The 17,601-nt window shown below is 43.5% G+C and overlaps 1 protein-coding gene across 1 annotated transcript; it reads left to right on the forward strand.

Annotated features, from left to right (window-relative positions):
• The first annotated feature begins 3,133 nt into the window (after positions 1-3,133).
• LOC125441256 (sodium-dependent glucose transporter 1-like) lies at positions 3,134-9,964 on the forward strand. The gene is given in 3 exon segments (XM_048511724.1): positions 3,134-4,004; positions 7,799-8,197; positions 8,199-9,964. Coding segments are annotated over 3 exon segments (1,287 nt in total). The 5' UTR covers positions 3,134-3,842; the 3' UTR covers positions 8,925-9,964.
• The last annotated feature ends 7,637 nt before the right edge of the window (positions 9,965-17,601 follow it).

The following is a 17,601-nucleotide window of genomic DNA, read 5'->3' on the forward strand; positions in this document are numbered from 1 at the left end:
TACTCGCAGTGGCCCACCAGGTGCCTTTGGGAGCTCACCTGCAGGAGGTGAAAGCAATGGCGCTTCTGCGGCTGTTTAGCTTATTCACCTGGTCATTAAGGCATTTGCAATCTCAGATCAAAGTGGATCAAGATTGTTGATCGCCATAAATCGACTTCTATCCATAAATCTGTCCATGCCCCTTTTAAAGCTATCCAGGTTAGTGGCCATCACCACCTCCTGTGGCAGCATATTCCAAACACCAATCACACGTTGCGTGAAGAAGTGTTTCCTTTTATTAGTCCTAATTCTTCCCCCAAGCATTTTCAATGAATGCCCCCTGGTTCTAGTATTGTGAGAAAGAGAGAAAAAAATTCTCTCTGTCAACATTTTCTACTCCATGCATAATTTTATAGACTTCAATCATATCCCCCCTCAGCCGTCTCCTCTCCAAACTAAAGAGTCCCAAACGCTGCAACCTCTCCTCATAGGGAAGGTGCTCCAGTTGATGTTATTTACCTCCAATGTGTTCTGGAACTTTTGAATCCAGTCTTAAGGAACCTGGTTGTGGAAGGAACTGTACATCCTTACAGAAGTCTGATCTCATCATGGGCAGTCCCAGACACCTAACTCATGAAGGGTGGGTGCTCCTAGCACTGGTACCAGGGATAAACAAGAGCAGCCTGGTACCTGATACACCATCCATTTCAACAGCATTTATTGCTATGGTTGTCATATTCCACAACATGGCCAGCCAAAAGCATGCCACACGATAGCCATGGCACAAGTCCTTTTTGCAAAAGATCTCAGATGAAGCTCAAGTTCCATGGCTTTCACTCTTTCCCTTCATTAGCCATACCCAAATGAGGCCAAGGTTTCTGGAACTCACCCAACCCTCCCAGGCCTTTGTCATGCTAGCCCCTCATTAAATTGACCAGTGTTGTTTCCAGTGCTGAAAAACAGCTGCCCAATGCAAATGCTTGTAGCAAGGCATTTCTGGCGAACAAAAGACTGCACCAGCACCATCTGCACAGAATGGACAGACTTGGGGCGAGATCATCAACCTGGCTCAGTCGCGAGTAATCTATCTACGATACATTTGGCATTCTCAGCAAAATCTAGTCCCTTTATGATGGCACTACAGCCCTAAGAACCCACTTATGTTTTCAAAGAGTACTCTCCACACCCTGTGGACACTCCATGCATTGTTTGTGGTATTGGCTGGGGGGACACAGTTCATAGGACCCCCTTATTCAGTTCAAGCAGATGTATGATGGTTACCAGCAGGATAAGTACCCTCCATTACGTGGGCACATTGCATCATGTACAGTGCAAATCAACCTCCCCATCCACCTTCAAATGATACCCAAAGATAGTTGCAATGTATCACAGGGCTTCAGTGGCAAAAGAGCAAAGAGAACTAGAATTCATCTCTTCACCAGCTTCAGGGAACGATGGGTGACGAGTAAGGGGCGGTATTAAACTGTATATAGTGCTACCTTCTGAAGAGAACCCAGACGTGTTCTACGACTGGCGGTACAGTGTGGCAACGCCGGGGCTTCGAGGCTGACTCGGCTCTCGCCATGTTGGATCTCCAAGCTGCGGGAGCACGAATGCGGTGCATCCTCGGCAAAGCAGAGATACGTTAAATCTCCGGCAAAACACAGATACGTGCATCCTCAACAAAACACAGATACATGCATCCTCAACAAAGCGCAACATTGCCAGTTTAATTCTGACCAATTAATACTCACCAATTTAAACCATTTTCACACCAGTTTTTGGCGCATGCAGAATCCGCCTGTGTGTGTGTTTGTGTGTGCCCTGTTGTAGAGGTGTTGAACCACATGGGGAAGGGAGGACTTTTACGGGGTTGGGCTGGCTGAGGCTGGTGGGACGGGTACCAATGTGGGAGGCTCTATCGCCTCCCAGCAGGAAGCACCCAGTGGCATGGAAAGTAAGAAAAAGCCCTGAAACTCCCCTGCCGCAGTAAAGCCCCATAAGGCCTACAGGACATATACCACTAAAAGGGTGGCGTAAGTCTGAGGGCTGGGAGGCCTGGGTCCTGAACCTAAATCCCAGGAGGGAGCTAACTAACACTGGCTCCAAAACCAAAAAGCCTCACCAGACACTTGTTTCATCTGGCCCTGCACACAATGATCATACGGTTGAGGGATAAGAGCAGCTGCAAGGCACATCTGCTGCTGTTCACTAGAGGCCAATGCACCACTTCCGGAGGACAGATGTGCTGGCGCACAGCCATGCCATTCCCTAAAGCCCTTTTGCCTCCCCCCAAATTGGATGGGGCTGTTAGGCAAGCTGTGCAAGCAGGCAGTTGGGCACTCCTGGCATGTAAATAGAGAAACATGAGGAAATCCCACTGTGGAGCAAGGAGCCTCAGGGTAAGCATACAAAACGTATTAAATGAAGTAAATCAATCTATAGTGAGTGAGAAAGTCCTTGTCAAGACCTACAAAGGGTATAGGTAGCAATGAACTTTTAAATGAATTCTAATTCAGAAGTTTCATGCTGGATTCTCCCACTGAAGTTCTTTCACAAGTGAACAAAGAATTTTTGATCAGTAATAGAATGCCCAGGCCTGGGAGATCACACTGTTCATGGATATCTAAATATTGTGAGCCCAAGATCGTATAGCTGCTGTTACAAGGTCTGGTCATAATGCTGCATGAGTTTATATGAAGATAAAAGTTGGCTCCTTTGTTAAGTGACCTGGTTCTTACATTACTGTTTCATTTTGGTGGTCCACTGTTGTAGGTGAGAGTTTGTTTCAGGTTATGTGGCTGTCTGCTTGCAAGAAAAGACCTGCCATCCAAGGCCTGTGAAAGAGAAATATTGTCCAGGGTAAGTGGCAGAACATTAATTATGCACTGGGAGTTTAGGAGGCAAACAGAAGGTGCTTGCCTGAGGGTCCAGGACTGTGTCTATTCAGATGGTCTGTTTAGGTGTGGGTAATTCCTTCATAATCCTTTCTTCCGCTTTTCTGTATTCCTTAAGGGAATTCATTTTTTTTTAAGTGGTGGGATCCGTAATTACTGTTGGGCTCATTGCTAAATCTCTCCCCCGGTGCCTGCCATGCCCATCTACTGAATCCCCTGTCCTCTCCCTGGATTCCGAGGAGGAGTGACAAAACACACGCATTTTTAGCGCCAACTGCTATTGGCCTCCTGCGCTCCATAGGCCGTCTGGTGAACGAGGCTTTCCTGCAATGGACGAACTGCCGGGCCAGCAACAATTGAGTGAATGAAGTTACGCAGTTCCCGTTCCGTTCCTTCGCCTCATGTTTTCAGGAAAGACTTTGCGACTGTGGAGAAACCCGACTTCATAACGCCTCCGATCAGAAACCTCAGTGCAGAAGACAGGTCGGAACATGACCTGGCCGACACAACCAACAGTCCGCATCAGGCTTTTTAAAGAGTCAGGGCGTCGTACCTGGAGTCGCCAGAACAATTCGAAAGGCTTTTTGGGAGTTGTGGTCTTCATGGAGACGGTCGCTCCAAAGATGGTGTGAGCTGCTGGTGTGTTGTAAGGTCAAGCGGCTGGGAGCTCCTCTGGCGGAGACGTTTTAGAAGAAGAAGCCCGCCTGCAGGAGGACCAGGATGACGAGGAAGAGGCGATGGCGATGGCAGCCTCTGCTGAGGTGCGGGGCTCAGGAGCGGGCTCCGCTCGGGGTGCCCTTCCGCCGGAGATGATCAAGACCGACAGGAGCGGCCGAAGAAGCCGGAATGGAGGCGGTGCGCTGACCAAGCAGCAACTCCAGGAAGCGGCGGCGGCGGCGGCGGCCCCGTGGCGCCCGCTGAAATTGTGCATTTCAGCGGTGCTTTGTGGTGTTTGCTTTTCTCGGCATGGTAAGTAGGCGGCCGGGTGACGCGCGTGTCTTTGCTTGCTCACGTGAAAGCTGCGGTCCCCTTGCCCAAAAGGGGCGATTTTCCAAGGCGAGCAGCCGGAATCTGCGAGTTAGCTCCTGCCTACGATCTGCTTCTTTCAGGATCCTCGAGGAGAAGCAGGTGTGCTACTTATAGTCGCATAGCTGCCACGGGGTGGGGTGAGGGCAGCCCGGAGAAGTCTGGAGTTCAACGGGGGCCCCCCGCCATTTTGCCCCCCTATGCCACTGCCTGCCCATCTTCTCCAACAGGACAGAGCTGTAAAACTTATTTTCTTGCCTGAAATAAGAGGCTTTCCTTCCCACCTCCATGTCCTTTGCAAGATCAAATAATGATCAGGTCTGAGACTGAAACTATTTAAAAGTCCAACCCCAACCCCTACTTCCTGCATTGCAGGGGATTGAACTTGATGGCCCTTGGGGTGTCTTCCAACTCTATGATTCTGTGAACTTTGACAACTGCACAGAACACAACCAAGAAGGCTTTGAGTTTGTGTTGCTTCAGCAGCCCTTGCCCTGCAGTCAGAGGTGTTCCTCCCATTGCATTGGGCAAAGTGGGCAGTTGCCCAGGGCACCCCCTTATGGGGGACGCAAAAACTGTAGGTTCGTTTGTGGGATTTTTTGTATTTTCAGTGTTTTTCCGTTTTTGGCCTGCAGAGGGCACAGTTTTTAGGCTAGCTAGCAGTACCAACATTTCAGGGATGTTTCGGGAGACTCTCCTGATGCTATCACCCAGGTTTGGTGAGGTTTGGTTCAGGGAGTCCAAAGTTATGGACTCCCAAAGGGGGTGCCCCATCCCCCATTTTTCCAATGGGAGCTAAGAGGAGATGGGGCTACACCTTCAAGGGTCGATAACTTTGGACCCCCTGAACAAACTGCACGAAACCTGGGGAGCCCTCTGGGAGAATCTCTTACTGATTTTAGGTTTTGTGAAGTTTGGTCCAGGGGGTCCAAAGCTATGGACTCCCAAAGGGGGTGCCCCATCACCCATTGTTTCCAATGGGGGCTACACTTTTGAGAGTCCATAACTTTGGACCCCCTAAACCAAACTTCACCAAAGCTGGGTGGTATCATTAGGAGGGTCTCCTAAAGATACACTGAAAGTTTGGTGCTGCTAGCTTAACAATTGCACCCCTGACAGCAAGCACCTCCAAATTTCCCCAGATTTTCCGCACTTACACCCCCCCCCCTTTGGCATGGCTTTAAGGGGAGAATCTGAGGTCCCCGGTTTGGCTGGTGAAAGTGATATGAGCAGGGTGGGGGAGAATCAACCCCAAAATAGCATCACTTTCAATGTTGTTGCTGGGAACTTCAGATTCTCCGTTTAAGATTAGTTTAAAAGGAGAATCTGAAAGACCTCAATTTAAGCACCGTTGAAAATCAGTCTTTGTTGAAGGTGGATTCCAGCATCACTTGTTTAAACAAGGGAGCCCAGATTCTCCTTTTAAATCCACCTTAAAGGGAGAATCTGGGGTTCCCAGTTTAAATAACATTGAAGTGATGCTGTGTCCCCCAATTGGGGGGACTGGATAGAACACCATAAAATGTTTTCATAGCAGTAATAAAACATTTTGAAAGCATTTTGAAAATGTTTTCAAAAAATATTTCTGCTGTAGGCAAGGCCCATTGCTGTGTTCAGATTTGTGAGTTGGGGGATGTTCTATAATGTGATGGTGACTTTGAAACGACCTGGTGGAAAAAATCATTGTTTGGTCACGATGGGGTGTGTGTGTGTGTGGCTGCCCATGGGGGGGCATCAAACTTAGGTTTTGCCTAGAGCTCCAGTTTGCGTAGGTACGCCACTGGTGGGAGGGAATGCTGCACTGTGAACCTTGCCTAAATTTAAAGGCCAAAGGAGCAGGTAAGAGACTGGAAAGGTTACTGGTTAAATGTTGAGGTTGCTAAAGAAAGCATTTGAAATTTTGCTGGAAAGTAAACAAACCAAATGCCAAGGCCTAAAATGGAAGTCGATTTGAAGAGGCAGGGAGCTGATGTGTGGGATAGAAGAGGACTAACACTGTCCAGGAAATGAAGTTCAGAAGGTGAGAAGTAGGGGATACCGATGGTGGTTGGCGGGGACTAGTACTGGCAGGATTTGGCTTGATAATGCGCAATGTTGCTGTGCTGGTCTTTTGAGCTAGACATGGGGGAAAGGGCAGAGTTTTATGAAGACGAGTAACTGAAAGGAGAAAGGTAAATTGCTTTCTATGTGAAGAATTAGCAGTTCTGGTGATATTGTGTGTGGTTAAGAAGTATTTTGCTTGTACATGTGAATTAGGCCTGTAGCCTAGTTGGGTTCAGATTTTAGGTACACCAAAGTGTGAGAAAAAACCCTCTTTTCCGTGCCCCTCACTTAACTGCAAGTTTAGGTTTTGGCACTCAAGGATGTATATGTGAAGCACACAATTCCTTAAGGCAATGAAACTTGTGAATTGGTAGCACAATTTTTACTGGAGGTGATGCACAATCAATAATTTATATTTTATCTTAAACCTTTGTATTTGTATACCTTTTATCTCAGGTTTTTTATTGTGTTATGATTATTGTTATGCCAAATAAAGGCTTATTATTATTATAATTCCTTAAGGGATCCTTCCTCAAGGATGTTCACTTTTGTTAGAAGGAGTGTGTCAGGACAGTGGGGAATTATTCCAAGCAGACTTTGCTGCAGCTCAGATATTTTGAACAATAATTCAAAAGCTTTTAGTGCCTGAAAGTATACACTTTTTTCCTGCAATTTTGTTGGACCAGTTCTTATTTCTCCTTGCTTAGCAGCCTGTTAAGGAATATATATTTTTGGCTTGCTATTATACCTTTGTGGCTATGAAATAACCAGGGTGGATATTTCACGCCAGTCTATTCTTCCCCCAACTCACTTCATTTAATTCTGCAAATGACCCTAAAATATGAGTGCTGTGTACTGATCATCATGAACTGGGGAAGGAGGGTAATAGAGAAAGAGGCCAACAAAATGAATGCATAGTAGACCTGGCAATACTGGAAAAAGAGGAACAGTAAGTAGAGGAAGTATTGGATGAAGATGCCATGATGTTAGAAGAGCCCGCCAGGAGATTGGTGATATGAGTAGCATGTATTGGTTAGAAGCCCCTGAGAGCAAGCCATACCTTATGTATGAGAATAGGGAATGTGGTGATAGTAGAGCTCCGGGCTTTTGGTAAAGAATCTACCACAGCAGGTAGGCCCACTGAAACCTCAGCTGGAAGTGACCTTCAGCCTAACAGTGAGTCAACAGCTTTTCTATAGCAAATGCAACGCTTTCCTCTGAAAGTGAGCTCTTCCCCCGCAGCACTTGGGACCAAGGAATGAGGGTGCATCCTGTTAACCGAGCACTTGACCTTTGGGATGCACTGTAACTCTTGAAGGAGACCGCTCTTTTGCAAGCAGAGTCATATGCTTACTGCCTTTGATGCTTATGATCATTTTTTTTCAGTAAGAAAATATCTACATAATTAACTTTGCAGTTACTGTACTAAATGTAATGGAAATAATGTTTAAGCTTTGTAGTTTGAATCAAATATGCTTTCTTAACTTGGCTTTATTCTGCATCATTTGTATGGATGGGTGTAATTGACTTAAGAACCTGGCAACATGGGGAAGAGGGAGCTACTGGCCCATCCACAGTTTCTTTGCATCTCTGTCTCCTTAGTGTTTAGTGTACCCTGGGCGCTGGGATGGGAAAGAATAGGGAGAATCATCTGCTAAGGAGAAAGAGAAGAGTTTAGTTAGTGACAGCTCCTTCTCTGTGTTGTAACTGATGTCTTCTCCCATCTTTGTGCACCTAAGTTTGCTGGAACCTTCAAACTTTTCAGCAGGCCGGCAGCTCTTGCATGTAGCTGGGGTCTAAGAATTTGTTATGTGCTGGCAAATTTGACCCTGTCTTTTTTCTTCCCTTTGCAGGTGGCAATGTTCTTGCCTTGGCCACGTGGAAGGAAGAGGCTGGTCCTCACATTGCAAGCCTTGCACTTCAGTTTTGCCCTGGTTGCCTTTGTATCTCCTACCCTGGCCAAGATGGCTCTGGGCGGGTTTACTACTGATCCTGAGGTTCATCTAAACAGCAGTGCTGGCAATCAGACTTCTTTGAATCCAAATACTGATGATCTGTTGGGACTGAAACTGCATTCAAACATGAACTTTATGTGGACTTATGTTGTTATAGGCTCTAATCTCTTGCTTGTTGCACTGATTTTCCTTATCTTGTACTTGAAGAAAAGTCATGTTCGAGACAGAACAAAGCTTTCTCAGCAGAAATGCCAGACTCACAAATATCATAATGCAATCATAATTTTGCTTTTCATATTTTTTTTTCTTCTATGTAGGGACAGAAGTAACCTGTGGTTCCTGTATTTTTACATATGGAAAAACCTTCATCCATATGAAAGAGAGTGAAGTAGCTGGTTTGAACTCTCTCTTTTGGGGAAGTTTTGCAACTACAGGGGATTGCTTTTGTGCCACTTGTGCCTACCCTGGAACTATTATCTTACTATGTATCATAGGCACTATTATATCCTCTTTGTTCCTGGCACTGCTTAATGCACACCTGTTGTCCCTATGGCTTTGCTCTGCAGTGTACGGTGCTTCATTGGCAGCTATCTTTCCCAGTGGCATTTCCTGGCTTGAACAGTACACCACCATTGTGTGGAAATCTGCATCCATGTTTGTCATGGGTGCTGCTTTGGGGTAAATGTGCATTCCTGCAGTGGTTGGCTTCCTTCAAGGACACTTTTCCTCCGTCCCTGTTCTTATGTATGCTTCTGTGGGAGCATCAGTCATGACAGCAGTGCTGTTTCCTGTGATGTATAAATTTGCCACATCACCTGTTGATGCCAAGCCAAATGATCATGGAGACAGTGAAGCCCTATTGTCCAGCTCTCATCTTGATGAAGATGACAATGGCAGAGAAGGGAATGAGGTAGACTTTGACGTAATTGAGATGAGTGACGCTCTGAGGAACTCTGTCATGGAGACATCCAAGAAGATCCAAGGGGAGTCTTCATCTCCCAACTCTGGCCATCCTTCCTTATGAAACACACCAATTAATTCTTCTGTGCTTGCTGTCAACATTTCAATATTTTAAAAAATCAAGAACAGACTGGGATAACAATGGTTAAGGATATCGTACACAAAAAAAGAGTTTTAGTAGAAACTTTATTCTGAAATGTTTCAACAATTCAGTAGTTGTGATGAACTCGCCATATTCCATTTACAATTCTTGGTTGTGTGTGAAAGCAGCTACCAAAGTGTAATTATGCAGTGGTGGGCATGAGATGGCAAACTGCAGGATCTGCAGTATTTCCTCAGTGTCTTATTTAAATGAAGAAGCAGGGAATTTTGACAAGATCAGGGTTGTAATCTTATGGGCAATTTTATGTGCTTACCTCATTGTTGGCTTTTTAATCTTTGACAATAAGAGTAACCTTTACATCATAAACATTAAACTATACTTTAAATCAGAGGTATGGCTGTGTTGAGGTTTGAATGGTGTTCTTAAGACGTTGAGTGTCATTTTTATCAAAATATGATGGCTGAGATCAATTTTGCTTAAACAACAATCTCTGAGAAAAAGTTCCTTTATGCAAAAAGTTCTTGTCATTTAAAAAACTGCATCTGTATTACCTTTCAGAAACATCACCTTTTGAAACTACTTGGTTCTTGCTCATATAGGGCATTTTTGCTGTATAATTGCTGTATGAAGTATTCAGAATCAACAGCATTATGGTATTGCTTTCTGGGTAAGTTGTAAAGATAAAGAGATGGAGCAAGATGAATGGTCAACTTAAACCTAGATACAGTAACTGTGACTTGTACTGAGTGAACTATTTCTGGATCCTACAGAGCGTGATACAATAGCATTAAAATTTCATACGAATTTCAGCTCAGCACATTTTCTCAACTGAATTGCTCAACTCCGCATTTAACAACATTTCCCTTCCTTTTCCTTAGTTTGTAGGTTTTGGCTGCAACAGAGCTAACACAGTTATTGTATCTGAAATTACCAATAGATTTAGTTCTCAATGTGGCCCTATCTGAGAACACTTAAATGCAAAGACTGGAGCCATGAACACACAAGGCAAATCTTTCTACACCAGTACCTTTAGGTTTCAGTGGCCAGTGTGGAGGCTAAGAGACAACCACAACAATATTGCCACCATTTTTAACTTTGTCTTCTGTCAGTAAAAGGCAGGGGGAGGGGCAAGTCCCCTTGAAAACTATTTTGGTCTCCCAGCCACCTTTGCTCCCCTCCCTTCTCCCTGACTTGATGTTACATAACTTGCCTAGGCCTGGAAGCAGGCACCACACAACTCACTCGAGCAACATGCTACTGCATAACATTTCGCTGAAAAAGGCTGCCAGGGGCAGGGAAGGAGGGAAAACTGTGAGTCAGTGTAGTGCGAGGTAGGAACATCAGACTAGAATCTGGGAGATCAAAGTTCAAATCCCTGCTCTGCCATGGAAGCTTGCTGGGTGACTTTGGGCCAGTGACACATTGTCAGTCTATCTCACATGGTTTGCTGGGAGAATGAAACAGAAAAGAGGAAAATGATGTAATGTGTTTTAGCATACAGAAAAAAAATGAAATGATCACCAGAAGTCTTTGAGGGTTCCTTGCTTGTTTATCATAGTTCTGAGTGTGCTTTTTGCCTAGAAATTTTTGGATTTTATAATTTGTTTGGTTGGCACTGCAATGACTGCATACTTTGCAGTTAAACATTCTGATTCCTAGGGCCTCTGAGTGGCTTATAAAATTCCCATATTTTTATATTTCTGTCCCCCGTCCCTTGGAATTCTTCTACAGATCAGATTCCTCTTCATCTTTGAAATGGTCACAGAGATTTGCTCTTTATAGTAGAAGAAGCAGGATGTTAATATAGAAAATTACTTGATGAGACACCTGATAACAGTGTTCTGGATATTACAAGTTTGGGTCCTTTGTACTATTCTAAAAATACATATAAAGAATCAAACAATTTTGATGCTGTCATTTTTAGTTCCTCTTAGCATGCTGTGAAGATTTCATACCAGAATTGCTGATCAGTTGGACTCTTTGAATACAATCACTTTTATTATGAGTACTACAATCCTGGATTCTTGTAGACATGTTTTGTTTTAATTAAACATTTACCAAAAGGAAGTTCAAGTTGAAAATGGCTATTCTCTCTGAATCAATGAAACCTTCATCAGATCTCGTCCAGGTATACCTGGCCCTCCTACCCTGGGGGGTAGGGGAAGGGGTCCTGTCATCTGGTCAAGGCCCATCTTCCCTGGGGTGAATGGAAGGGGTCCCCTCTTCTGGTTGTGGCCTACCCACCCAGGGGGGAAGGAAGCCCATCATCTGGTCATGGCTCAGGCTCACCTACCCTTGGGGAAAGGAGAGGGAGGGGAAAGGGGCCCATCATCTGGTTGTGGCCCACCCTTGTGAGAAGGGTTAGGAAGGGGGAGAGGGTTAGGTTTATATAAAACTTGAACTACTAAAGGCAGCTGCTGTGTTGTTCTGGACACATAAATAGCTTTAAACTACTATTGCTCTGTCTATGTAAATCAGTAGCTGGACTATATCTTTAAAACTGACAGAAGAAAATGTCACAGTTTTAATGCCCCAGGCACCTCAAAGAATATTTTCAATTTAGTATTTTTATTTTAATAATGACTCAGCAACCATTAGCATTTGCATTTTATTTCAATCTGGCTCTTTGTTCAGCTCATTAACATTTTTCTGAACATTATCTAATTTTTGACAAAAGGATGTCTAGATTTGTTTCTGTCCAGATAACATTTTGGTAAAAACATACAAGTTTGCTGGATCATTTGATTGCTTCATTACCAAAATGCTAAATTTACAGTTTGTTTCTCAACCAGTTTTTAATCCATAGGAGGACTTCCCCTCTTATTCCTTGACTGCTGAGTTTTCTCAATAGTCTCTGGTGAGGAACTTTGTCAAAAGCCTTTTGGAAATCCAAGTAGACAATGTCCACCGGTTCACCCCTGTCCACATGCCTGTTTACACCCTCAAAGAACCCTAGTAAGTTTGTAAGACAGGATTTGCCTCTGCAAAAGCCATGCTGACTCTTTCTCAGCAGGTCTTGCTTTTCTACATGTTTTATAATTTTATCTTTAATGATAGATTCTACTAATTTACCAGGAACAGATGTCAAACTGACTGGCCTGTAATTTCCCTGGTCCAGCTCAACTACAGACTTCTCAACTACAGACTCAACTACAGACTTGATCAACTACAGACTTCTTTATCTCATTTATACTCTGTATGATAGAACCACGCTCAGAGCCAGATGCATCAGACAGGGGCACCTATTAAACCCAATTAACACCTTCAAAGAAATTATGCAAGGTTGTGTCCTCACCCCTTTGCTGATTATCTTTGACATAAACAACAGGGTGAGCTGTTTAGATGACCCAGACTGCCATCCACCTACATTAGTGCAACATCCGATTCCTGTATTGTTACATGCCAATAACACAGTCATCCTGTTCAGAACCTCACAGTCATCCTGTTCAGAACCCTATTACTGCTTCCAGGGACATCCAATGATTAATTACCACACCAAATATAGGATTTGGTAGGCACCCTAAAGTTCAGCTTTGGAGCATAAATGGCCACAGGATTGAACAAGTGACCAGGGACTGTTTTAACTGGTTAATGGGGTGGCAGGGGTAGGATGCTTTGGTGGGAGTGGCCATGTTCTCCTGGAATTTGTTATGCAGTGGAAATGGGATGCCAAATGTCGTCAGAAATTCATTGTAGACTTTAAGAAAGATTTTTAAATGTACCTGTTTCAGAGTATATATCTGTGCAACCTACAGGAGGGAGAATTTTTATAACATGTCTTAATTCGCTGCCTCTATTATACTGCAGCTCATGTTAAGCACTACTTTTTTCTTTTTAAAGATGTTATTTCTAAGTACTGTTCAAAAGAAAAAGTTTGATAAAAACAGCAGGAGAATAGTTTACACATAGGGACCATATTTGCAGAAAGTATAGAAATAGAATGGTATAGTGATGAAAATGGATATGACTTGCACATTATTATGTAGATATTTATACACTGCTTTTGCCCTGATTCAATGGCCCAAGCTAGCCCAATTTTGTCACATCTTGAAAACTAAACAGGATCTGTCTTGATTTGTACTTAAATGGGAGACCACCAATGAAGTTCAGGGTTGCTACACAGAGGCAGGGAATGGCAAACCACCTGTGAATATCTCTTGCCTTGAAACCGTACAGGCTTGCCCTGTTAGCTGTGGTTTCGTTTCACTTTCCACCTACCACTGTTTTTCTGCCCAACAGGGAACCAAGGTAGCTTACGCCATTCTCCCCTCCTCCATTTTATCCTCACAACAACTGTGTGAAGCAGGTAAGGATGAGAGAACGACTGGCCCAAGATCGCCCAGCAAACGTCCATGGCAGACAGTGGGAATTTAATCCTAGTCTGACACTCTAACCACTATCCAATTTGGCTTTCTGAGTGCATGAACACGAGGAAAGGAAGGAAGAAAAGGTATGTTAATGAGATTAATGGAGTGCTATAGTTTAAGGGGCAAAGTAGATAGAGGAACTGACTTTTAAATAATAGATTGATCAGTGGAATTTTTCTAGCATGTTTGATTTTATTGATTATCTGGGTGGCAAAATGGTCACTTCTACAGTAATGTACATGGAAAGAAGTTAGAGCAAAATAGCACCCGTTGACTAATCTGAGTGGCTAGTGGTGACATTGTGAGTCCCGTTGTCAGATCAACCTGTCCTGAGTCTTACAAGCAGATTGTTTACAAGGCATGAACAGTGCTTTCTTATGTGAAGTGAGGAATAGAAAGAGTTGTTTGAAGCCCCCCCGAGTTTAAATGCTAGAAGCAACAGTCCTCCCTCATTCTACTTGAAAAAAGCTTGCAGAGAGCCACACTCACATTCACCATCAACCAAAAAAGCCACATTTATTTTCCAACCCTGGAATGAGGCTTAAGCTTCAGTGAAGGTCAGGCAGCTTATCTGTTCTTCTGTTACAGCTGTTTCAAGGTAGGAACCACTTGCCAATCATATGCCCCGTGGGCAAGGCACATTTACTCTGCCCCATGTTTCAGAAGCCATACTGGCAAACAGTGCTCAGAAGTGCCAGAGATTGCATATGAAAAAGCCACCTGTGGCTCCCAACACATTGTGTATCACTGCACCAGTGCATTTTTCCCCCTGCTTGAACTTTAAGTTAATCAAGAATTGAGGCCATCTAGTGGGAAGAATGAAAAAAAATCTGATATAAAGGAACAATTGTTGACATCTATTAATAGTTTGGGGTTGAATGTGTTATTTTATTATTTAATTGTTTTAATATTGTGCTGATGTTTATATTTTAATACTTTTAATGAGAACACAATTGATTTTATGTTGTGACCCACCCTGAGCCCTGCAGGGATAGGGTGGGATATAGATTTGATAAAAATAAGAAAACAATTTCTGATATAAAGATAATATGTATGTTTCAGATTTGCTCTTGCTCTGTCTAATTCAGTAACTGCTATTTAGATCTTGCACTTTTACAGTATAATCCTATGCAGAGTTACACTAGTCCCCATAGGACTGTACAGTTTAGTCCTCACTATCAGTGTTCCTGCCCATATATCTTTAAACAGATGGCATACAAAGTTCCAGGCAGCTCCTGTTTCTCCTGGGGTCCAATGCCCTCAGAGCTAGCACCACCCACCCTTTGTGAGGTGGGTGCCTAGAATTGACTGTAGTGGAATCAGCCACCCATGCAGATGTGCAGTTCCTTCCACAACTGAGTTTGTTAGCCAGGATCCAAAAGTGCTATAACACAATGATGTTGTGTCATTGAATATAAATTCTATGACTTATCTATGTATCACACTTTTATCTGGTCCTTCCTGCAAGCGGGTGAAAACTTTTGTTTGTTTGTTTTGTTTGGCATACTCGCAATAACTGTTATTGGCCTTCCTTGTTTTGGTCTTATATGTAATTATGTGTGTCTATTGAATTATTGTTTATATATTTTAAGTGTTTTTGATGCTGAAATGTTTTGATGTTTGCCACCCTGGGGACTCCATTTGAGTGAAAAGGTGGCATAGAAATTTTAAATAAAACAAATAAATAAGATAACCATGTGATTAAATTTGGCAAAAAGAAAGAGACTGGTCTAAGGTCACCCTGTAAGCTTCATGGCAGAGTGGCAATTCAAACGTAGGCCTCTCTGGTCCTAATCTGTCATTACAACTAATATACATCTGGCAGCCATGTGATTTTTTAAATTACATGATGATTAGTGCAATCTTAAGGATGTATACTGAGAACGTTAGTCACACTAAACTCAGTGAGATTTACTCACTAGTAAATAGGCTACACTTATAATAGGAGTTTCAATTTGGTGTTATTATTAGTCTATATTCAATTATTATGCATTGTTTTAATTTTGTATATAGTATGCATATTTTAACTTGTTGGAAGCTGCTTTGAACCCCACTTGGTTGGAGGGGGGGGAGAGAAGGATACAAAGCAAGCAAACAAACACTACACATATACTAGAATGGAAATTAAGTACTGCATTTGGGTACCCTATTGTGTTTGAAGAAAAATACCTTCACATCTCTGTAGCAAAGTGGTTCTGTCCCCAACAAGGGATATACAAGATACAGACCTTTGTCCACTGCCCCTTATAATGACAGACATTTTGTAAATATTACATAATTTCCTAGAGCAATTTTCTGGGATATACCAAGTGGCCTGGGAATGTCACTGGTACACCATATCATAGCTTTCAAGCAAAAGAGAAATGTACTTTATAAAATCAGATCATGTGTGATTAAGTGTTCTGAAGTCATATTTTATGACATTTTCTTTTTCTGCATAGGATCATTCCTGAAAACTATGTAACACTAAAGTTAAACATTTCATAGTTTGCCTTCTGAAAGTAAGCAAGAACTTTTATATGTATTTGTATTAATGCTCTCTCTCTCTCTCTCTCGACAGACAGACAGACAGACAGACAGACAGACAGACAGATATTAATGAACATGAGCTAGAGGTTTTTCACCATGATGCAAGACATCAGCTGACAGAAATTTGTATGTATAAGTTGCTTCTTTGTATATGGATGCATGAAAATACATGTATATAGTCCAAATATCACTTCACAAATAATTTTGCATTATAAAAGCGAGCAGTTTAGCCCCTTTAATGTAGCTTGGTTTTCCTGAGCAAACATTACTGCTCTTTTGTAAATGCAATTATAGTTAGGATGTTGTGGGTTTTCTGGGTTGTATGGCTGTGTTCCAGTAGTATTTTTTCCTCACGTTTTGCCTGCATCTGTGGCTGGCATCTTCAGAGGATCTTCAGATGCCAGTCAGATGCAGGTGACATGTCAGGAGAAAATACTACTGGAATATGGTGGTTCAGTCCTGAAACCCCATCCACAAGCAGGAGGAAGTGTGACTGTAATGTGAAAGCCTTTGGCAATTACAATAGTTAAACAGTTACAAGAAAGGTGATTCATCTGAAATCTTTCAAATGCATATTTATGCATCTTGAAGATTGTTCCTTGATGCCACGTGATGAAATATAAACAGAAGATTATTTGGAATCCTACATCCTTCTTTAGCCTTTAGTCTGCTCAGATTTCAGTTAATATCTACTTTTATACTGAAGACTAAATATTAAAATTGTTGGTTTTGAGGAAACAAATATATGTGACATTGACAGCCCTTAAAGGTGCGATCATATTCAAGGTCGCTTAATGTGATTTAAGATCATCCGGATAGTTAAGTGGTCATAAGAATTTTTCCACCCTTTCTATTAATAGATATAGACATAGGCCGTTTCCGCACGGCCTCCTTGCGCCCCCATGCCGCCAAGAGTGCTGGCGGCATGGGGCGCAAGCCCGCTCGCACGCAAGCGTGCGAGCAGGCCAAGCGGAGGCCGCCGCAGGAGAGGCGGCTCCACACGGAGCCGCCTCTTCACCCTCCTCTGTTCCACTCCCGATGTCCTTGTCGTCGCCTGCGGGCCGTCGGAGCCCCGCCCACGCTCCGAAACCATGGGAGGTTCGCACCGCGCCGCCGGGAAGACGCTTCCTCCCCAACAACAACCCTTTAAAGGGTTGTTGTTTAGGGCGGCCTGACGCCGCCCTGGGGGGAGGGAAGCGCATTCAGGTCGCCGCTGCTGCCTGTGCGAACGGCGGCCTGGGGGCGGCGTTTTTACCGCCCCCAGGCCGTCGTTTATGGGCCGTGCGGAAACGGCCAGAGTGTGGGTTTTAGGAGCAGCAGTGGCATAGTGGTTAAGAGGAGGTGCATTCTAATCTGGAGGAACCGGGTTTGATGCTCTGAGCTTGAGCTGTGGAGGCTTATCTGGGGAATTCAGATTAGCCTGTGAACTCCCACACATGCCAGCTGGGTAACCTTGGGCTAGTCACAGCTTTTCAGAGCTCTCTCAGCCCCACCCACCTCACAGGGTGTTTGTTGTGAGGAGGGAAGGGTAAGGACATTTTAAGCCCCTTTGAGTCTCCTACAGGAGAGAAAGGGTGGATACAAATCCAAACTCTTCTTTTATTGGTATTAAGGGGTTGCAGGTATGGAACCAGTAATTGATAGTCTATTAGAGTAGACTACAAGGATAATCATGAATTGAAAACCCAAAACTGTCTACGCTTCAAAACGTCTACTCTTCGTGCAACTACAACAAACAGGAC

The sequence above is a fragment of the Sphaerodactylus townsendi genome, linkage group LG11 (genome assembly GCF_021028975.2).
Source record: "Sphaerodactylus townsendi isolate TG3544 linkage group LG11, MPM_Stown_v2.3, whole genome shotgun sequence".
Taxonomy (NCBI): domain Eukaryota; kingdom Metazoa; phylum Chordata; class Lepidosauria; order Squamata; family Sphaerodactylidae; genus Sphaerodactylus; species Sphaerodactylus townsendi.